Here is a 24,220-nt window from a genome sequence, read left to right as displayed (position 1 = left end):
CAGTGACTTTCAAACAATCAGAAACATCAATAACATACTCTTAATGAGTATCCTAAAACCTGCATTCATCCTTCTTGTATCTTTAAAATAAGTTTGTATTTTAACAGCAATTAAAGGACATTTCTCAGAGAAAGATCAAGTAGGAGAACTCAGTCCAGAGAAGGGGAAAACAGTTTAAAATTCTAAAATACTATTTGAATGTACTTTGAGAAAGAAAATGATCATTTAGATTACTACACGGGGAGGGCTTAATATGTGAAAACACCAATTAAACAAAGGAAACAAGAAATTTCATTGTCATTCAATTGAATTCTCAATTATGTATTGAGAAGTAATAACAGTTGCAGAGGAAAGAGGGCAGTTTATTTCAAATAAATGGGCTCAATTGACAATCAAGGTATGAAAGAAACCTTGATTGAGGATTGGGCCAACTTTTCTTCAGGGTTATGAAAACCTGATTAGCCTTTAGTTGTGATATCTTGCTTTTAATTTTTTAAAAAATATTCTTTTATTTATATTGTTAAATAGTTGTCAATTTTGTGTAAAAACATTTCTGTTTATTATTTTTTAAATTTTGAGGTCCAAATTATCTTCCTTCCTCCTACCTTCTCCAGAACCCCCTTCCTTGAGAAGGCAAACAATTTGATTTCGATTTTTCATGTGAGATCATGCAAAACATAACTGTGAAAAACATAAACTCCCTACCTTCTGTGATAACTCACTAATTGACAAAAACTGTTGGGAAAACCAGATGTTTGGTATTATGAAACACCAAATTACTATGGTCCTTTACTACTATGTCTTGTGTACCTAATGTATTTCACTGACTCATCATTCTATTTCTTAGCCAGTACCAGAGAGCAATTTCTCATGAATTCCCAACTGCACTTCTCTTACTGGATGGAGACTATGTACATATTTCCAACTCAAGATGTCCAAAGTAGAGCTCATTACCTTTCCCCTCAAACCCTCCTCATTTCTGAACACCTCTATTACTGTCAAGAGAATCACTATCTTTCTAGTTACCTATGTTTTATATTCTTGATGTCATCCTGACTTTTTACCCCAAATATTTAATTAGTTGTCAAATTTGGTAACTTCTACAACCAGAACATCTTCATCGAGTTCCTCCTCTCCATTCATACAAACTCCCTAATTTAGGCTACTATTCCATCTTCCTGGGATTATGGAAAAAAATTTCTCCCATTTGGTCTTTAGACTTCTAAGTCTTTCCCATTTCCAATCCATCTTCTATCTGATGGTGTCAAATTCAAATAGAAACTATCTCCCCAGTCTTGAATACTACACGTCTCTTAATGCACCCCATTACCCTGCTGATTCAAATTGAACTTGCAGTTAACACATTGAACTCCCTCACCCCACCATCCCCAGGTTTTTGCTAATGAAGTTTTCACACCCTCCCATGGCTCTCCTATATCTACAGAAAAAAATCGGAATTGCCTTATTAATTACGATGATGATGGGAACAACAATTTCCCTTCCTTGGACCTCAATTTCCTTATTTGTATGGCAACAGTGCTGGACTACATGACTTCTAGGTAATCTTGTGACTCTAGAGTCTAAGATCCTACAAGTTCTTAAACTAGTGAATCTCTTGTTTTATCTTCTGGAGATCAAGGAGATCTCCACATCCAGAATAATTTGTACAATATCTAGCACAGTTTAATGAACACGTAAATATCTAGTAAATATTTTTTCAGGGTACTGATGCTGATAAATATTTAACTTTGATTATTAAATTCCTTTTGGCAAAAATATGTTTATGATGATTAGGAAATAATTTTAACACTGAGAGACTTCCATTTCTCTTGTCTTTAAACTGATCCTTTCCAACAGAGAGTTTACATTCTAAATACTATCTGCTGATAGCACTGTGTTTTGCTATTGTTTGTTTTTGTGGTATCAAAGTATTGTATATTAATAGCTAACAAAGCTACTATATGATACACGAATGATCTTTATTTTTTTTAAAAAAGTACTTGTACTGTACTGTATTTACAAAAGAATCTGCTCCATTAATTATTCAACATTTGGATATGACCAGAAACCAGACCATGACTTTATAATGATCTGTTTAGATGAACTGCTTAATGTTTTGCTGAAAGACTAAGAGCAAGCTGAATGAGTTTCAAACTGGTGACAATACCATAGTTTCCCCCCCTCTGTTTTTGATCAGTGCATGGCTTTTAATGTAAAATCTGCTTCGATTTCACTAGTGGTTTGAATATGTTTACTTAAACCAAAAATATTTTGCATTTCAATGATTATTACATATTACAGAACTGAATGGAGTTTAAACCAATGCATTATTCATAAAGCAAAGACAACAGAAAAAAAAACCCAAAGCTGTGCACTTCTTTCAAAGACTTTAAATGACTAAAACATACCATATTTATGTAGGAAATATTTGACTGTTTTTCTTATAAAAGAAGTTTCTTTTTGTCAGATCAGGTTATGTCAAAAATTCAACACCACATTGCTCTGTCTTATAATTAAGTAAACCAGCAATTTAAGGGCTATTGTCCATTTTGTTTCATCTCTACATTAAAAATAAGGAATTAAAAAAAATAAAATTCCCTTGAAATGAGAAGACAAATGAAAATGTAAGTGGCTTCCCATAATAAAAGTGAGTTGACCCTTTGGGGAAAGGCTGACTTTCTCAATTCAAGGCATTCAAAACTCATTCAAAGTGTTCATTTAGAATGCAGATATCAAAGATGATGCAAATGTTCAAGAGAAAATTAGAACTTACCAGATGTTCTAATCCAGCTTTGATGTTGCCAGAATCCCTGTAACAGAAGAACAAAAGTTCTAAATAGTTGCTAAACTCTTGTCTCCAGTGATTTGTTGACATTTGGATATAAAAATATGTATTTATTATTATGTATTATGTATGTATACATACATATATATGCAAAGTATTTTTCTAACACTTCTATTTTTACATTATTATTATAATGCAGAGCAATTTCTATTAAAGACCAGCAATAAATATAAACTCAGTAATTCATCTAATAAATGGTATTTCATATTTCACTGAAATGCCATTAAAATGCCCTGTGCTATTTTTGTGGACTAGGAAAAGAGAAAAAGAAGTTAGTCATGCTGCTATTTTAATAAATAACACCAAAAAATATTATACAATGTCCTATAGATTCTTATTAGAAGCAATTTTTTAAAAATTAAAAAAAAAGTCTTTAGGGGCAGCTCAATGGTGCACTGGAGATGGACCACCAAGTCTGGAGTCAAGAGGAACTGAGTTTCAAGCTATTCACAGAAACTATATAGTGGTATGACCCTGGACAGGTTGCTTAACCTTGTCGGCTTTAGTTTCGTCATCTGTGAAGTGAATTAGAGAAAGAAATTGTAAACCATTCCATAGTATCTTTGCCAAGAAAAATCCAAATGGGGTCATGAGGAGTTGGGCATAATTGAAAAATAACTAGAGAACAAATAAACAACTCTTGTAGATTCTTATTAGAAACAACTTTTTAAAAGGGCATGTTCTTTCTGAAAATCAATAGTCCCTGGGTATCTAGATTACAATCAATTTTTCCTGATATTCATTTCTACCATATTCACACACAAGCAAAAGGTAACTATTGGCACATTAGAAACAAGGGCAAAAGAGATGAGAGAAATTACTACAAATAAAATCACGGAAGAAAAATCCAAAGAAAAGTCTTTTAAAATTGTTTATTTAATGTTCTTTTCTACATATCATCTGATAAAAGTGAATACTTTAAAGAGGAAGGGGAAAAAATACAAAACTCAAAACCTTGCCAAAAAATGATTGTTGAAAACTTAAAAAAAAAGTGACTAAACTGGACATATCCTTTAACGCAATGATTCTACTGCTGCACCACAGGGAGGTTAAGGTGGGGGGGGGGAAGCCCCACTGTACACCAAAATGGCTGTAATATCCCTTTTTGTAGTAGTAAAGAAACAGAAACAATGTAAATACCCATTGATTGGGAAATAGGTTTTGTTTTATTTTGAAATTGCAGTATTTGGAGTTAGCAGAATGTTACTCTGCTACAAGAAATTATCATTATTAATATTATTTATTATTATATTTTATCAATTGTTTTATTTACTATATGTCTAATAAAAATATTGTTCTATCATAATTAATAGTTTAAAGGTGGATATGCTGTTTAGTGATATAAAAAGTCAGCAGTAAAGAGGAAATGGAATTAACAGGCTGTTTTATTATAAAATGCTCAAGCAAATTTCAAAACAATAAATAAGTGCCAAATTTTCCTAAGGAGCTACAAATAGAAAAGTCCATGTCTGAGCCCTTTTATTGATATTATTAATGTTATTATTTGTGATAATTGGTTGTTCTCCATCATTCTTGAAGAGAACTAAAATGACATCACTAACTTGGGGTCAATGTACAGTGTGTCCGACCGTAGCTGATCAGACCAATATGAGCTCAGAAGGTAGTACCACAGGTTGAGCACAAATAATACATATGGACATTTGGAGTGGAGAATAAATTTGCACATCTCACATTCGAATTATTGGAAATCTGTTTTGCCTAAAAAGCTCAGAACCTTCTTCAATGCAGGTACAGCATGTTGGGTGGTCCTTATGCAAGTGGTTCCCATGTCTCACAACTGATTCCAAATTTCCTCAGAGAGACTTTGAGAGTTGTCTTACTACTTCTGTTCTCCATTTGAGCACTTGCCTTGTGTCAGTTCTTTGTAAATCAGTGTTTTAGGTTAACATATGTTTGGCAGTTGACCACTTGGCCAAAACATCAGGGCTGCAGGAGAATTTGAATGCTAGGCAGTTTAGCTAAGAAAGGACTGTTTCTGGTATCTTCTCCTGCTAGGTGATTCTCAAAATCTTAAGACAATTGAAATGGAAATGATTCAGGGTCATGACATGGTACTGGTAGACTGTCCAAGTTTCACAGGCTTGTAGCAATGAGATGAGCACAATGGCTCTATAGACCTTCAGTTTGGTCATCTGTCTAATACCTCTTCTCTGCCACATTTTCTTTTACACCAAACACTGAGTTAGCTTTATCAATGCAAGTGTCAACCTCATTATGAATGTATACATCACAAGAAAGCATATTGTGAAGGAAAGCAAACTTAACTACAACATTCAAAATTTCAGTAATAATGATGCTTACTTACAAAGCAATTTAAGGTCAATGCAGTTCTGAGTTGTCAAGCATCTTAAAGATCAGCTTTAGTCTAATGCTGTCATTTTGCAGATGAAGGAAATGATACATGGAGGTGACCAGTTCAAGGTTCAAAAAATGATTTTCTTACGGGATGGGGAAACTTTTTTCTGCCAAGGGTCAAAACTTAAAAAACTAGCCTGCTCTATCTGGTCAGATATTTAACTAATTCACTCCTAAAAAGCCCCAGGATTTATTAAATTTTGGGTTCCACCTGTGGTTGCCTTACCAGCACCAGACCAAATGATTTTGTGGGCCTTGTGGGCCTCTGGGCTAGATGTTCCTTGCCCCACTTACAGCAATCCTGTGGTCACTGCACATATGGTTATCCTATTTTTATACAGAAGGAAACTGAGGCTCAGGATAATTATGATGTGTCTAGGCTAAGCTGAAGACAGAATATGATATCTTGCTAACTCACTGAAAATATTAGTTCTCTTTGTCTTACCCTGAAGTATCCTTCTGCCCTCACTGAAGAAAACCCCTTTGAAGAAGTATAGTGCCAACAACTTAACTGCATTTATAGGTGCCAAGATGAGGCCAGAACAAGTGCCTCTCCCTCTGGGTCTTGTGCATCTTCCCCATCTTTCTCTATGTCAACCCCTAGATCTCCAGGCTGGTCTTCTCCCTTCCAGACTGTCTTCCCCTTCTCTTCTCCCTTGTTGCTCTCTCTCCCCCTCCCTATTCCTGTTGTCTTCTACTCCTTCACATCACTCATGTGGTTGAGACTCTCACAGAACAGGACCCCTGTAGGCTGCCTGCACCAAGCCTCCCCCTCTCCCTGCCTCTTCTGACCATGCTCGCCACCTTCCTCTCTCATAGCCTTCCTCCACTTCTGATCTTAGCATTCTGAGGGGTCTTGCTTTAGAGGAAGTTAGGCATCTACATCAAACAGTCTCTGGTCCTTCCTGTCATACCACAACAGCAGGATGGCTCAGTGTGAAGAAAGAGACACTTTTGCTGCTTGCCTAAGAAAATTACACGAAAAAGATTTCATAAATAAAAAAATATATAAAAATTGTTCAGAAAACAAATGCAATACAATTAAAAAAAGCAAACCTGCCTTAGAACAGTGAAAGTATTTGGCATGGGTGCTGGTGTTCTGTTGACTAAGTGGCCTGACAGCCACAGCAACAATGCAGCCCAGCCCATTTCTGACCTCCCAGAGTTGGGGTCCGCTGATGGCTCAATGCCAGAGGATCTGACTCTAACTGATAATCCATCAGGAGAGTGTGTTTGACACCCTGATTGCTAAGGTGGGGTGGCACACACAAGATAAACTACCAGAAACTACATTGGCTCCATCTGACAGAACTCAAAGTATCACACAACAAGTTCTATGTGAACAATACAATCATTACTACACTCACATAACTCTCTGTAAGAATAAGACAATGAGGGGTGGCTAGGTGGTGCAGTGAAAAGAGCACCGGCCCTGGAGTCAGGAGTACCTGAGTTCAAATCCGGCCTCAGACACTTAATAATGACCTAGCTGTGTGGCCTTGGGTAAGCCACTTAACCCCATTTGCCTTCAAAAACCTAACAAAAAAAAAAAGAATAAGATAATGACATAGAGTTGATCCTTGCTCTCTCTGAGCTCTTAACTAAAGACTTCTAGGATAAGCCAAAATTCAAAAGACACAGAAATTATGAATGAATCATAACTTACAAATGTATTATATACTATCACAGCTAAGTATGGTCAAGGTAGTTGGGTGGAACTGCAGCGGAGGGGGTTCCAAGCTGGTGCCAGGAAGTTCAAACCTGGCCCTGAACTTCCCACCTGGGTGACCCTGGACAAGTCACCTAACCCTGTTTGCCTCAATTTCCTCATCTATAAAATGAGCTGGAGAAGTAAACCAAGAAAATCCCAGAAAGGGTCACAGACTGAAAATGCCAGAATAATAAAAAGTATGTTTTAGGGGTGGAGAGTAAAGTAGGATAAACCTTAGTGAATCATGACAAAATCTAAATGTTATGGAGCTTAGTTAATGAATGCAACAAGGGAGAGCCTTATGACTTGAAAAAATTAAGACTGCTTATGAATCTAACCTGATACCAGAAAATATCCTATTCAACTAGGTCCTGATAATTATGAATAAAGAACCCCAAAAAGCAGCTGCAGGATTTGAATTCAAACATTTTATTTGCAATGAACCAGGGCCAAGTACAGGTAGAACTTGGAGATACTGCAGGTTTGGTTCCAGGCCAGGAGAATAAAATGAATGTTGTAATAAAGTAAGTCATGTAAATTTTTTTGGTTTCCCTTTATATATAAAGGTTATTTTTACCCTATCATGTGGTTTATTAAATGTGGAAAAGTAATATGTCTACAAAAGCAATGTCCACACCTTCATTAAAAAACACTTTATATGGGGCGGCTAGGTGGTGCAGTGGATAGAGCCCCAGCCCTGGAGTCATGAGTAGGTGGGTTCAAATCCGGCCTCAGACACTTAATAATTACCTAGCTGTGTGGCCTTGGGCAAACCACTTAACCCCATTGCCTAGAAAAAAACCTAAAAAAAGAATACTTTATTGCTAAATAAAGCTAACCATCATCTAAGCCTTCATAAAATAGTAATCTTTTTGCTGGTGGCATTCTTGCCTTGATGTTGTTGGCTGTTGACTAATGAGTATGGTTGTTGAAGGTTGGGTAGGTCATGGCAATTTCTTACAGTTAAAGAACAATGAAGCTTGATCTCATCAACTGAAATTGGAGTTTATCCTCTTAAACTCCTTCTCTACTTTATCACTAAGTCTATGTAATATTTTTCCATCTTGCTGAATAGCAATAGGTAGATCTGAAGAGGGGGAGAGAGATGGGGGAGTGATTGGTCAGTGGAGAATTAAGAACACAATCAACTTTGCCATTGTATTTGGGTACAGTTTGTGGTGTCCCAAAGCAATTAGAATGGTAACATCAAAGATTACCCATAAGAGATAAATAGGAATGAGCAAAAAATATGAATATTGTGAGAATTACCAAAATGTGACATAGACAATATGTGAACAAGTGCTGTTGGAAAAAATGGTGCCAATAGACATGCTCATCATAAGGTTGACATAAACCTTCAATTTGTACAATAAAATGAAGTACAATTTGGACAAAAAAAGGGAAGTGCAAGAAAATGAGATATGCTTGTACCAAATTTTATATAAATATAACTAATAATATGAATTTGTATACATGTGACTACTTCACCACATTCATTATTCACTCTTGGGATCTAGCTATTTATGGACTGGGAGGTCTAGAAAAACATTAGAATGGATTTTACAGGTCACTCACTTCTACTTTACTGAGCATTTAATCATAGCAAATTACTAGATGCTGTTCATGCTACATTAAATGTATGCAAGTGTTTCACAGCATTTGACGAAATTTCAAAAAGTCATCCATGGCAAGGTGGGAATGTCAGTTAGTGGAAATAGCAATGGATTAGGAACCAGAGTTCAAATTCTAGTTCTGCTTCTTATCTTTGTGATACCAGTGAAGTCATCTGTTTCTTTAGCTGTAAATTAAGAAGCATGGAATATATATAGGTGACCCTTAGCATCTTTCCAGTTCTAAAATCCTATTAACTTGCTGAAAATAATCCTCCTTTTAGCATTACTTTAGGCAGAGTTATAGCATCATTATCAGTAAAAATATCACACAGGAGTTTGTATTATTTAAATCAGAAAGAAATGCTAGTGGTATGTGGTGATGCCAAAGGTCCTAATGAACTTAAAAGAAAGAGGAGCCAAGACATTGATGTAAAGAGTTTCAAGCTAATGGTATGAAACCTGTCCTCTTTAGTGGTCTGTCTCTTTGCGTCCCTGTCATGACTTCATCAATATTGGTGCAACTCCTTTTGCCCTGTGCTGAAAGCAGACTTAATTCAATTATAAGTCTCAAAACTGATAAAATGGTGCTGAAGTGGAAAATGGAAAGAGATTATTGGCAAATGAATAAAGATTTGTATTGAACTAACACACAGGAGTACAGCAGGTCTTTTTTTAATCATTCCCTGTCTTAAGTCTTCTGGGAACCATGAGGTTACCTTCCCCTCATGCAGCACATTGATTTCTGAATTAGACTGCAATATTAAATAATTAATATACTTGCCATGATTGATGTTATGCATTAGTTGAATATTAGGTTATCAATCAAAATCCACTTGGTTTAATGTAATAATATTGAAAAAGTGTCAAGGATTGTTCATCCAATTTGTAGTTGAGGCAGCACAGATAGTAATGTCTGTGGACCATGAGTCTCTGAAGCAGGAAATGTAGCGGCTGACCACGCGCGAGGCAGACGTGATGCCTCCAACTGGGACACGCCTGAGGGTCCTAAATAAACCTTGTGGCACCTGCCAGTTCCAATCCGAAGCTTCTTTCCAGCGTGAAGATGCTGGGCATCGATCATGCAATGACAGCTGGGGAGAAGCAGAACTGAGATACTTTTATCTGGGTCTGCCTCTGTTTAATTCTTTTTCAAACATCAGTGGCAGCAACACATTCAAAGTGGTGAAAATGCAACAGACATATAGGATGCTCTCTCAAAATGTTTCTAACCAAGGTAAGATCTTTTGTCCTTGATCAGTTATTAATGAGAAGAATTAATTATTTCTTCAAATCTCAATTCCATTAAAAATACTTATTGAATGCATAGTATATAAAAAGCAACATGCTGGACTGTGGAAAAGGAACCTCACTGGTGTGAAGAGCATAGGACAACAGGTAAAATAACAATCCACCATGGGATTTATCAGTTGAAAATCAAATTCCACCTAACTTAATTTCTTAACTATTAATGCCACTCCTGTCAGTGACATGCTCAGCATTTACTATTTAGCAATGCAGCTTAAATAGCATGATATCAATTTATGAATGCTCTCTTTTAAAAATAAAAATTCTTCATATTTGAGCTATTCTTTTCTTTGTACACCAAATCTAAGTTTTAATTTCCAACTTGAAAAAAATCTGAAATGCATTAAAGGTTGATTTTTTAGAAACTAAATACATCCCAGAGCAGCTTCTGTTGTCATCTAGGTAGAGGGTTGGAGGTAACTAGGTGGGTTCAGTGGATAGAGTGCAGGGCCTGGAGTTTGGAAGACCAATGTTCACATCTAGTCCAGGTGTAACCCTGGGCAGGCCACTTAACCTCTGTTGGTCTTAAATACACTGGAGAAGGAAAGGGCAAAACACTCCAGTAACTCTATCAAGAAAACAGACACAACAGAGTAAATGAACAACAAAAACCATTTCAAGACAGGTAAGTTAAGCAAGTCAAATCACAGCCATGAGGGGGAAAAAAGCAAGCTAAAATTCTAATTGGGAAGAAGCAGATAGTCTGAAAATAGTTATAAAACAATAAAAGCTACTAATAGAAGTATTATAACATTACTGATTTTACTGTCCATGTCTTAAATAAAAAATTAAATATAGTCACTCATAATACCTTAAAGTCACCTAAAAATAAAACTTAATAGCTATTTATAGTTATGCTACATTAAAATATTCTTTGGAAATATGACAGTTGGAAACTGAAGTCAGTTTGGTATTCTATGTTTATAAAACTAAATTTACAATTAACTTATTTTTTCCATGATGGCAAATGTCAATGCTTTTTCTGAACTAAAGTTCATTAGGGTCTGAATTTCTCATATTTGCAATGTAAATAACCTTTTTTTCATATATATTTATATATATCATATAAAATGTTACTATATATGTGTGTGTGTGTGTGTGTGTGTATGTTGCAAGGGTTTAATAAATGTAAAATTAAATTGAAAACATGTGACCCATTTCTCCACTAATACAAGCATCCTTATAGATGATTTTAGTGGCATGTAATTCCCAATACTCACTTCAACTAAGTTTAAAAAGTAAGTTGGGGAGGGGGGTTGAGTGAGGGATCCTCCTTGTTTTTACAAAAGCTAGAAAACATTGCAAAACAGATTTCAATATATTTATATGGACAAAATGGTAGAATTTCAAAGTAAAACTTAAAACAGAGAGAATTGCCCTAACAAATCATCATGCCACCTTGTAGAAAGCCACTCTACTCTATAACTCTTAACTACTGGTAAGAACTGCTTGCAATAATCCAAAGCTACTTGCATACTACTTCTATTCCTTGTTTTCTGTTCTGCTTTCTAGAACTAAGCAGAATAAATTCAAGTCTTCTTCCCCACGACAGCCCTCCAGACAATCACTTCTACCAGTAGTTACAAGCTAAGAGCCACAATGAACGCCCAGGAGTGCCCAGGGTGGTTTAACAACTGCTACACACTGTGAAAACGACTCACTGGAAGAGAACCATGGTTTTCATTTTCTAGCATACTTATATTCCTTTCTAGAATGTTCTTGAAAGGTGTTGTCCTAGAGAAGTTCAGAAAAGGAGAACCCTAGCGAAGAGGGGAAGGAGAGCTCTGTTTTGGACAGGCTGAATGTGAAAAGTCTAGATATGTCCATGGTTGGTAATGTGAGATGGCAGATCAGGAGAGAAGTTAGGACTGAACATAAAGATCAGAAATTATCTGTATAGAGAAAACAGTAAAGAACCTTTCTTGATGTCTCTGATAAACAAGAAATTACAGATGGGTTTCTGTTCTACAATATTGAGGGAAGTCTCCAAACTGCAAATCAGAACCATTATTTTTTATTTTTATCTTTTTGGGTTTTTTTTGCCAAGGCAATGGGGTTAATTTGCCAAGGTCACACAGTTAAGATTTGAACTCAATCCTCCTCACTCTAGGGCTGGTGCTCTATCTACTGTGTCACCTAGCTGCCCCAGAAATATTAATTATTTAATCTAATTTCTTAGTAGACTTTTAGACAGTATGGCAAATTGAAGAGAAATTGAAAAGAAAAAAGCAAACAGAAGTAGGCTGATGATCACAGTCAATGAAAAACTGTCGAGTGTCTGCATCAGATCATGCTGGTGTGTTAGGAGGCCTTCCGTGGAAGCTGCTGAGAGTAGAGGGCAGGTGGGCAATCACCTACAGAGAAGTAGGACACAAAGGTCATGCAACAGGTTGAGGCTTCTGTCCGGGCTTGAGGCCAAAAGGCTCACATCTCAGCAGCTCCCAACAACTGAAGCTGACCACAGGTTGAAGTGGCTGCCCAAGCAGGGGCAGGTGGGTGCCATTCATTGGAGCTCTCCATTCAGGGGCTGGAGGACCATGGCCAGATGAGGTGAATGGCAATTCCTTGTGAGGACAGGCTGGATGAGAAATGGGCTGTTATTCTTAAAAACTCTCAAATTGAGTGATTGATCGGGTGATTGTAAAAAGCAGAATTGGCTGTCTGACTCCATGGAGATCTCCATGGAAAGGACATTTATTGAATACCCTGTACACCAGCATTTTTTCCAAGGATAAGTTAAGACTATATGGCATCAAGGTCAGAATCTATGATTCTGGGGTGGCTAGGTGGTGCAGTGGATAAAGCACCAGCCCTGGCGTCAGGAGGACCTGGGTTCAAATTTGGTCTCAGACACTTAATAATGACCTAGTTGTGTGGCCTCGGGCAAGCCACTAACCCCATTTGCCTTGCAAAAAAAAAAACCCTAAAAAAAAAAGAATCTATGATTCTGACAAGTTTTTTAGAAGACATTTTCCTTCTCATTATGTGAACTAAGGGCTTATTTCAAAATTATCTCTAGCTATTTACACATCTGCCCAACATACTAGGCTTTGTGAAATGTGATTCAGAAAAATCAATCAGCAAACATTTAATAACGGGGAGAAAAAGACAAAAAGTGAAAGTTCCTGCCCTCAAAGAGATTACATTTTAAATGTGGAGATGGCATGTACACTTATTAAGGACATATGAAATTTAGAGTGTCCTAAAGGTCTTCATGTAGTTAGTGGCTTTAAATAACTCTTGGAATACCCAAAATATGAAAAATAAATATAAGGTATTCTGGGAAAGAAAATGCACAAGTAATAATCATGCTGAATTTCTTATACAATTTCTAAAAAGTTATATAAAATATAGCATTTATGGTATCATGTATTATGCTTTTCTATATTTCTATATTTCTATATTTCTATTCTATATTTCTATATTTAAATTCAGAACAAAATTTAAAAAAAAAGAAGAGGAATTTCTGGGGCCAAGATAGTAGAATAAGAAGTAAGTGGTCATGACTTTCCCATATTCACCTCCAAAAAACCATATAATAGTGTCCCAAAAAACAAGAGTCCTCCTCACCCCCACCCCTAAGCCTTAGCATAGACAGGGTAATGAACAGACTCTAGCTACAAGAACTGCCGGGTGCTTCAGCACAACCTCAGACAAACAGGCAATCAGACCCAACTTCCACCTGCTTCAATGTAGACCTGAGCAAAGAAATAGAAAACAGCTAGAAGCCAAACATACAGGTATCTAAGCAAAGAGGTAGCCACCAGCAAAGGGCCCCCAAACACAGCCCTTGGACATGGGCAGTCCCCAGCAGCTTCAATGTAGCCTTGGAGAGATGCCTCCACCATTCAGATTCCCACTCAGCATGAGGTAAGCTGCCAGATTCCATGGCATCCAGCACCAGACATGAGGGTGCTCCATGAGCCTCAAGGCAACACTAGTGCAGAACCAGGCACACAGACAGGGGCGGCAACCCCAGAATAAGAAGCCTGAGATATTACCCTTTCCATCCCAGGAGCGGAGCTCACATTTAAAAGAAAGAGAAAAGGTCAAAAAAGGTGAATAAAAAAACAACAAAAAAGAATCAAGACCATAGAATGTTATCAGGGTGACAGGGAAGATCAAGATATAACCTCAGAGGACGACAATGGCAAAATACCTTTGAGTAAAATCCCAAAGGGAAGTGGGCTCAAGCCTAGAAAGAACTCATAGAAGAGCTCAAAAAGGAGCTTAAAAATCATAGAAGAGAGATAGAAGAAAAAGTGAGAACAGAAATGAGAGAGATACAAGAGAATTATGAGAAAAAGAGTCAATAGTTTGGAAAAAGAAAATGTTTAAAAAGGAAAATTGGTCAAATGGAAAATGAGATAGAAAAAAATCCAGTGAAGAAAACAACTCCTTAAAAAAATACAATTGGCCAATTAGAAAAGAAGTAAAAAAAGCTATTTGAGGGGGAAAAAAACTCCTTAAGTTAGAAGTGGGGTGGGATGGCTAGGTGGAGCAGTGGACAGAGCACGGACCCTGGAATCAAGAGTACCTGAGTTCAAATCCAGCCTCAGACACTTAATAATTGCCTAGCTGTGTAGCCTTGGGCAAGCCACTTAACCCCATTGCCTTGCAAATAAAAATAAGAAAGTTAGAAGTAGGCAAGAGGAAGTTAATGACTCTAAGACATCAAGAATCAATCCAACAAATTCAAAAGAATGAAAAAATAATTCATCATATTCATCCTCAGACACTTAATACTATTAGCTGTGTGGCTTTGGGCCAGTCACTTAACCCTAACTGCCTCACATCCAGTCCCGGTTTATGTCCTGGTTTATGTCTGACCACTGAACCTGATGCTCTGGAGGAAAAAGAGAGGCTGGTGACTTAGCACAGCACCCCCCCTCCCCCCTGTAAGTCAAATACAATTCATGTGCTTGTCATGGTCTTCTTTGAGAATGAAAGAAAAAATATCATCAATCTCTCATGGTCCCTCCTCCCCTTAGTTCTAATTTTAAAAATAAAATAAAAGCTTTATTGAACAAAAAAATCCAATACATTAGTGTCTCAATTTTCCCACATGCTCTCCAACAGCTTTCAGTTTTCCTTCTAATACTGATTGCATTAGTTTTGGTTGATTACAGCTTTCAGATTGTGCATTGATTCTGACATTGTCTCTCCTGGATCTATTTTCAGTCGCTTTTTTCATAACAGTCCTTTTTGTGGTGGCAAAATATTAGAAATTGAAGGAATGCTCATCAATTGGCTGAACGAGTTGTGATATATGAATGTAATAGAATACTACTGTACAACAAGAAATGATGAACAGGAAGATCTCAAAATAACCCAGAAAGACTTGTATGAACTGAAGCAAAGGGAAAAGGGCAGAAACAGGAAAACACTGTACATAGTATATTAGGCAGTATTGTGTGATGATCTATTATGAATGACTCAGCTCTTCACAGCACCACAATGATTCAAGACAAGTATAGAATACTCACAAAGGAAAATGCTAGCCATATCCATATAAAGAACTGATGGACTCTGAATATAGATCTAAACATCTTTTTTCCCCACTTACTTTATTCTTTTTTGTATTACTTTCCTTTTGGGTTGTTACCTCTTTCACAACTGTGACTAATGGGTAAATATGTTTTACATGATAGCACATGTAGAACATATATCAAGTTATCCACCATTTTTGGAAGGGGGGTGAAGGATGGAAGGAGAAAAATTTGGGATTCAAAATTTTCTTAAAAAATGATGGGGCCAGCTAGGTGGTGGCAGTGGAAAAAGAACTGTCCCTGGAGACAGGAGGACCTGACCAGCTTGATCCTTAAGCTTTACAAAGTGAAATTAGACTGACTGTTAGCACTCACAAACCAAAAACTAAGACTGTTAAATTCCAGATAAAAATTACCTTAAAATGGGGGCAGCTAGGTGGCACAGTAGATAAAGCACTGGCCCTGGAGTTTGGAAGAACTGAGTTCAAGTCCGACCTCAGACACATCATAATTACCTAGCTGTGTGACCTTGGACAAGTGACTCAACCCCATTGCCTTGTGGGGGAAAAAAAGAAAGAAAAAAAATTCCTTAAAATAATACCATAGATTGTAAATTAGTAGGAAATCTTCATCCGGAGTACTATTCTTTAATCTACAAAGTTGCATAAACTTTGGGTTGTCTTTAGATGTTCAAATCATGTAACTAGAAGATGACAGGGACAGATTTCCCATTCTTCCCACCTCAAGTGTTTCTCTGCCAGAACATGACAACAGGTTATCTTATGGTGCTATGCAAAAGGAGATAAAATAATTTAAACAGAAATAGATTGTGTGCTATCCATCAATTAAAAAAAACACCAGTGAGATGAATGTTTCAATCTCATAGATCACTCATATAAAAACAAGTGAAAATAGAAAGGATTTGTAAAAATTTAATACAAAAACTTTTTTTTCAAAGATAATAATAATGGTTCCCTAACATCCCAGTCCTTAATCCAAGACTCCACTCAAACCGTACTTTCTGCAAAAAGTTTTCCTAGTCCTTCCTTCCCTCCCTCCTCTCCCATTCTCCCCTCCCCCTTCTAGAGGCATCCTCCTAAGATTTTTTTCTATCTTCCTGGCATATATCTTATAGAAACAGAGACTTACATGGTGTCTCTTCCATTAGGGCTGGGACCTAGCACCATGGCTGACAAGAGTGTTGTAGAAATGCTTCCTGTTTTACTTGCTGACTGAAAAGTCAGAAAGTCTCTATTTAGAATAAATAGAGAGGAATTCTATTCTGTAACTGAGGGCAATGAGAGTCCAATGGCAAAATATCTGAAGTCAGGGATGATAGTAAAGGTGTGAGAAAAGAAATCTGAGAACCCATGAACAACTACCAATTCTTTAGCATCTCCACATAAATTAAGGGCATCTCTGATGAGGGTATTAGAGGATAAGTATGCTTCACAAACGATATTCAACAAAGCTGATTTTTTGCTGATTTTAAAACAGCATTTAGCTAAGTCAAAAGAAAGCCACTGTGACCTTACACCTTACAATGACCCCCATCCATATTGTTAAGGTCATTCATCATTCCCTGGAAGATGTAGCAACAGAATTAACCCTAATCAATGGTTTGTAGATTACAAATGTCACAAGGCCGAAAACAGGGAGACAGATGCTCATAACAGAAGACAGAAGAGCTAGAATACAGAATCAAGGAAGAGGAGAGGGATTCCCTGTTGATGCTGAGGTTCTCCAGATGTTCTTATTTGCAGATGGCATTGACTTGAGTCTCAACACATTGTAGAACTTCTTGGAAGAAATCTTTAACCATTCAAAGGAGTCTGGCCTGTCCATCACATATAAAAAAGGAAATGAACTAAGCATGTCTCTTGCCAAGATTTCAACATGTATCTAAAATGGATGTGCTAAATGGTTTGTTCAGCAGGGTACTGATCTGGGACAAACAATACGGATGGTCACTAAGTCGAGTTCAGAGTTGAAAAGGAGAGGAGAAGGTGAAATTGCTTTGGGGAAATTGCAAAGCATTGTTATTGAACCTGAGTTTACTATACTAGTGAAGGCATCCATCATTTGAATTCAAACTTTTTACCAGTGGTGGTGTATAGTAGTAAGACCTGGAACACCACCACTTCCAAAGAACTGAAGGAAACCAACTCATCAAGGGAATTAGAAAGGGACCTGTGAATGTCAACAGGCTGTAGCACATGACCAAAGAGGTGCTCTGAAGAACAAGAATAAAGAATGTCTGATAGAAAGAGAGAGCTGGTCATGGGCTAAGTGAGAGTGAAGGCAAGTGTGGCTATGGTGCTCCTCTGGGACCAGATTCCAGTCCTTGAGTGGGTCAGCTGGGCCTGACCTGATGACTTTTGGGACGACATGGACTGGAGAATCACAGGATAAGAGGGCATGGATAGATTGTGAGCAGCATTATGGGAAAGAACTGTAGAATCACTGAGGTCATACTCAAAGAACTTCTACAGTCCACGCACATACATTTCAACAAGAACTCTGCTCAAGTCTTTCCACAACTTAATCAGCACTCAGAATAGAAAAATTAGTGTATGAGTTCAGCTCCAAGTAATGACAGTTGGAATAAATGAAATCACTCTTCATGATTTCATGATAAAGGAACTAATAAAGAGAAGTAAACACCTCATTCAGCTAATAATATTTTGTTTATTCCTTCAGTAATCAAGGCTCCATGATTTTGATGGTTTAGATGTTCCATTAATGCAAATCTCAACATGGAGGTGGTAACAGTTGACATGGTCAAAGAAAAATACATTTATTTTGCAACAAATTTGGGAATGAAGGTGAAGGGTAGAAAAGATAAGACTCTTTTCAGATTGGCAGAACCTCCAAGATCTTGATGTTGTGTTAGCATAGTCTTTAGAGGACAAGACAGTTGAGCCTGGAGTCAGGAAGACTCATCTTAATGAATTCAAATCTGGTCGCAGACACTTCCTAGCTGTGAAACCCTGGGCAAATCACTTAACCCTGTTTGTCTCAGTTTCTTCATCTGTAAAATGGAAACGGAAAAAGGAAATGGCAAACCACTGCAGAATCTTTGCCAAGAAAATCTCAAATTGGGTTACAAAGAATCAGACAGGACTGGGGAAAATGACTCAACAACCAAAATACGAATGAAAACAAACAAAATTCTAATCACAATGAAGCAGTGAATTAGAGCCTTAATGGATAATTAGTGTGTATTGAAAGATTAATAATAATAATAATAATGATGATGATGATGATGATGATGATAGAATTTAACATGATGAACCTAAGGACCCTTTGAGTCTAAATTTATGATTCTAAGATCCTTAAAACTATTACATTATCATTACTTGCTGAAATGAGAAATTGCTACAGAAGTGAACTGAAGTTTTTGTCTCCATTCTGTAACTTTCAGTTGGAAAGGAAGGAGACTTCCATTAAATTATGTAATAACAGGAATGACTTTATTTCTTTATCTGCAGCACTCTTCTAAGATATAATATTACCTGACTTAAATAATGCAAACTAGATGTATTACACAGAATATATAGAATGGCATTTCATAATTTTGCCTTACCACAAAATTAAAAATAAAATTTTGTTTTCAAAACTAAGTATTGTTAAAGTGGGTATTTTCTATTTAATTCATTATTAGTACAGAAGAAAAACTTAGTTATATCATTTAGACCTAATCTGTTAAAACAAAATGTAGCCCTAAAACACTAAGAGACTTCATCTCACATTGTTCTTAATTAACTTTTAAGAAAAATGGGAAGTGGAGCGGGGGTGATTTGAGAAAGATTTATCATGAGAAAAGATACATAAATGTTAATTGTTCCATCTGAAGACTAACTGTGGCATAATCAGAGAACAATATTTCCAAACTCTTGAGAGACAATGCCTTTTTCTTCATTAATTAAAGATAATTTAGAATAATCTTGTTATACAGACTGAATCTTTTGACATTAACAAACACTGACTGAAATACTAAAACAACTTGAGCTGTCCAGCACATCCAGAATATGACTACAGAGATTTCACAATATAAACAGGAAGAAGCTATGTTTGAATCTCATGCATAAAAGGTACCTTATTTCCCCAATATGAAGGAAATAATAGTTATAAAAGATTGAGATCTGATCAAAATGGTTTCACCAGGTAATATGAACATGATTAAGTAAAAGAACTTTATACTGCCAGATGATGTATTATTTTCTAGAGGGATTATTATCTCATTCTTAGATTATCTGCAGACTGATAACCTTTAAAGCTACAGAACCCTTTCCTTTGGTGTCAGTCATTAAACTTCAGATTAATGACAACTTCAACTTGGTTGCCTCAGTCAAATTACATAAGTTATGGTGGTAAACATGATGAAGCATGATCTGTCTTCTGATTTAACATCCTCCAATTGGAAGGAAAAGAATTATTAGAACAGGATAGATTAAGAGGAGAGGACTATTAAGAATTCTGCTTTTCTCTTCTTATCCCACAAACTCTATCCCAAGCACCTGCCCTTATGTCTGTCTGTCTGTCTCTCTCCCTTTTTTCCTCAAAGAAGAGTGAGACTGGGTAGCATTTCTCACTGTTCCTTTAGTGATGTCCATTAGGCCAGTGAAATATCACTGAAGCCAATTAAATGTCATTGTGCCTGCCATTATAATAAAGAAGCCATTATAATAAAGAAGCTTCATCAGGGCCCTCTTCAAGACCAGGATAACAAGTAACCATGTTAGTACTTGAATTATTCCAATATATGAACTAGGCGTCTGTGCTGTCTCTTTAGCTTGCTATGGTAAAAATTGGGAGATGACTTATCATTCAATATATTTTAAAGAGAAATATATTTACAATTTTCATTTAGTCAATTATCCATTTATTAAATACTTATTACTGAGTAACTATTGGAACCAAGAAAATCCAAGGAAAACAAGATGTAGTCCCTGTTCCTGCACAATTTGTAATTTCATTTTTAACTTTTAGGCTCACAGAACCTTAGTCTATAAATCTATAAATCTGAAAGAAATATCTTAAATACATACATATAAATCTGAAAGAAATATCTTAAATACATACATATAAAATCCTCAAAATATGTCCACTTTAAAATCTATGACCTAATACTTTTAAAAAATTCTGGGATGAAAATAAGTACTCCTAATTGGTTCCAAATAGAATAAAAACAAACAACAAAAATACTTCTGATAGGAATATTATATTTTATATATTATATTTTATATAGATTATTTTAAACAATATTGACAATTGAATAATAAAAATTCTCTCGCATTAGTAGTGCTAGAGGTTTATGAAAAACACAAAAAACTACACCGAAATCATCCTAACTATACCTTATTATCTGGTTTTATATGACTACAAAATATAAAAAAGAGCATTAAGGCACTGAGAAAAGTGCACATTGCTTGCCTATTAACAGAAGTTTAAGATCACACAAAAGTATATTAATATTTTCACAAATATTCTGAATTCTCAAAAGCAAGTCCAATTTAATTTAGCCTTGAATTAACCTAAAAGTTTGGGTTTTAAAGACTACAATGTTTTGGATGCCATCAATTTTCCATTCTATGAAAACCCTTCAATCCTCCCTCTTTCACCCAATTACTACTGTACTTAAACTAATGAAATTTAATTCTTCCAGGAACAATAAGACTCTGAAATGAATTTTTTTTTGAAAAATATAAGATTAAAAACTTGTACACAAAGAATAAACTCCCAGAGAAAAGATGCAAATAAAACGACTCTCCTAATCCTTTGTTTTTTATTTGCAAGTATAAAACTGAAGAGAAACAAAAGCCTGGACCCCGGCATCTGTCATATCAGAATATAAAAAGATGATCCTGGCACAAAATGAAAAGCTCTGATTCATTTGCAAATGGAGCTGGCGGAACTGTCAAGAGTTAACAAGATAATCACTTGCAATCCTGCCTTCAATGGTCCATTGCCCTGTTCTTCCATTCAATAGGGCCCTTCTTGGGGGCACCAGATGAATGGGTTTCATTTCTAACTCACACAAAAAGTTACGGGGGAAAATCCACGGGGCTTAAGGAAAAAATCCCTTTATGGGCATTATCTGCCGCTACTTGCTTTTAGACAAAATGAGATATTTGGATACATCAGTGTCCATTCACTTCCTCTATTCCTTCAGGCCCTTGGTCTGTTTAAAAAAAAAATGGCATATGAGAGAAACTAAAAAGCAGTTTTCTTTTTTTTTGTAAAGTATCAATACAGAGAAAAGAAAAATTTTCTACTAAAACAGTGAGATGAAAATAATACCAAGGTATAAAAGGCAAAGGGAATAAAAATAATCGATATTCATACTTCAAAGTAAATCATGTGACTTTCTCTAAAAAAGGCAATAACTTTGAAATGAAATTTTAGGGCAATTTTTATGCTGACGAAATGATATGCTTTTAAAAATGAATTTGTAATCTAGTTGCCAAATTTTGCTGTTAATTTTTTTTAAATTTTGCATTATTTCATAGAGGTCAACAATTTGTGCTATTTTTTTGCCCCAAAAGCATTCCCATTTTGTTTTAAAAAACAAAAACAAAACACCTTTGCAGCTTTCACAAAGAAACATCAAAGAATCACAAGTACAGAAAAATACAAAACATTTAAATTTAAAGTTATAATGAGTTTCTATCTATACATAAAACTATTAGATATAATGTTCTATAATTTGTCCTTAGGAAATGTTTCCAAAATGAAAAGATCTTTGTCTTATCCTTATACTGAACTGTTCATCTGTTCATCTTAGTATCTATTACTTATTTTCAAAGCAAAGGAATAGGTTAGCAATAGCCATCTATTTATGGGTATTTATTGCATTGTTCTGGTATCTCTAACAATAACTATAATTAATCTCTTCCCTGACAGAGAGTCATACTGCTTTGTATTTCCCATGTAAATTATATTCTCATTCGAAGACTTTTTGGATCCTCTTTATGATATCCAAACCCTAGGCTTAAATCTGAATTTTTCAGGGCATAATTCAAATGTCATATTGAAGAAAAACAAAACAAAATCAAGTTTAATTTTCTTAAATTAGACTGCTAATTCATAAGACCATGAATGACAAAAGTTATAAGAAAGCTAATGCCATAATGCAGAATGGAAATTAAATAAAACAATGAAGATGGCCATACACCAATGATATTATGTCTATTCGTTTTGTCATTTATCTTAAAAAAGCTAAGAATATTTCTTTTTCCTGAGATTTCTGAGCAGACAGATATGAAGTGTCACAGGAAATAATTTTACTTAGTTTCATAATTACAATGACCTGGCAATATTGGCAATTAAAGATAATACTAATTTTTATTATTTAAAAAGACATTTTCTAATTGTATACATAAAATGTTGCAGTTATATATTTTGAAAGTCCCACAAAATTTAAGCAACACCAAAACATGTTTTGAAAATTTTAAATTCTATGACTTATGAACCTGAATGTACATTTTCTTTGCTCGTCTGACACTGAATAATCTCTATGGTCCCCTCAAAAAGATCATGTGGCACATGCTGCCTACTCAGGAATAACAGATGATAATGCATTAGGAAAGTTTTGGTACTCCATATCTGATTGCTGATTACAAATGTGACTACTTTACTTAAGAATATTCCTAAAGTTTTGGGCTCAATGATCAAGATCAAAATAAATCTGTCAATTTTCCAGAGATGCATCGTGAAGGAGCCAGTCATGGACTGTCCACCTGGACTCCCAGGTCTGGCAGCCGCAGCCTGTCTGCATCCCTCCTCGGTCTCCCAGGACCAAATTCAAGAGTTCTTTGACTTAGGGAAGTCCTGCTGGGGTTCCTTTCCCTTTAGCTCCTTGAGGTCATTTCAAGATGTCTGGGTCCAGGAGCTGGGCAACAAGCAGGATGTTGGAGGGGAGGCCCAAGCCCAGCACATAAATTTTGTGGAGCCTCCAAGAGGCAGCCTCCAGTCCTGGAGGTTTACTCAGGCGTGATGCCTCACTGCCAATCCACCCAGATCAGTACTCCAAGTTCTTTGTCATTTTAAATGATAAGAAGGCAAATTGTCAGTTTTGGCTTCAGACATTCTCTGGGAAGATTCTTCTGTGACCCTGATCATCAGCTCTGCAAATATAACATGACTTTGCATAGAATGAATCACCCAATTTCTTATCTATTTTGATCTAGAAATATTTTTATCTTGTCAAAACCAGGTATTTGAGAGGTAGAATACTTGGCAAATAATTTCTTTCCATTTCTTCAGGAAAGAGCTCCTGATAAGATTTTGCAAACTAAAGTCTAAAAGGGTAAAAACAAGTGACTGATGTTCTTTAGAAAATTCTAGCTTTTTTTTTTCAAACAACTGATCACAAGTAAGGGTACTAAATAAGAGACTATTTTTATGAAAAAGCTTAATAGCAGTAGTGGTAGAGAAAACTGCCACCATTCATATGAGTAAGGGCAGCAAAACTTGATAGGAATTATGGCAGCAAAAGGTCTTAGGTCCTGTGCAGTTTGGCAAAGTGACAAAATTTCATTCAACAATCACTCTCAGTAGTTATTTTTGGAAATCACACCAAAGACATTAAACCACAGAACTATTTAAGAGTCTGTTTAAAAAACATTTTCAAATAATTTGATTCAGTTCACACCAAGAAAAATAAAGTGATTAGGCTTTAAATTTTACTACATGAGCCTAACAATATTAATATAAATACTCCCTCCAAAATTTTCAAGTAATATATGATAGATGCTCACTTTCTAAAATCAGAAAATTATTAAAAAATCATTTTCCAATTAAGAACTATTAAATTATTCAAAAAAGAAATCACTTGCCAATTAAGAACAATTCAATTAACAAGAAATTCAAAAATCCT

General features: G+C 35.8%; 1 protein-coding gene across 1 annotated transcript in view; it reads right to left on the bottom strand.

Moving 5' to 3' along the window:
• The window catches only part of RSRC1 (arginine and serine rich coiled-coil 1), a 367,121-nt gene that overhangs the window by 172,968 nt on the left and 169,933 nt on the right, over positions 1 to 24,220 (bottom strand). The window contains exon 8 of the mRNA XM_074192717.1: positions 2,774 to 2,810. Coding sequence (XP_074048818.1) covers positions 2,774 to 2,810 — 37 coding nt within the window. The remainder of the gene's footprint in view (positions 1 to 2,773; positions 2,811 to 24,220) is intronic.

The sequence above is a fragment of the Macrotis lagotis genome, chromosome 6 (assembly GCF_037893015.1).
Source record: "Macrotis lagotis isolate mMagLag1 chromosome 6, bilby.v1.9.chrom.fasta, whole genome shotgun sequence".
NCBI lineage: Eukaryota > Metazoa > Chordata > Mammalia > Peramelemorphia > Peramelidae > Macrotis > Macrotis lagotis.
Note: the sequence above shows the minus strand (reverse complement) of the source record. Positions and strands in the feature narration are given on the sequence as shown.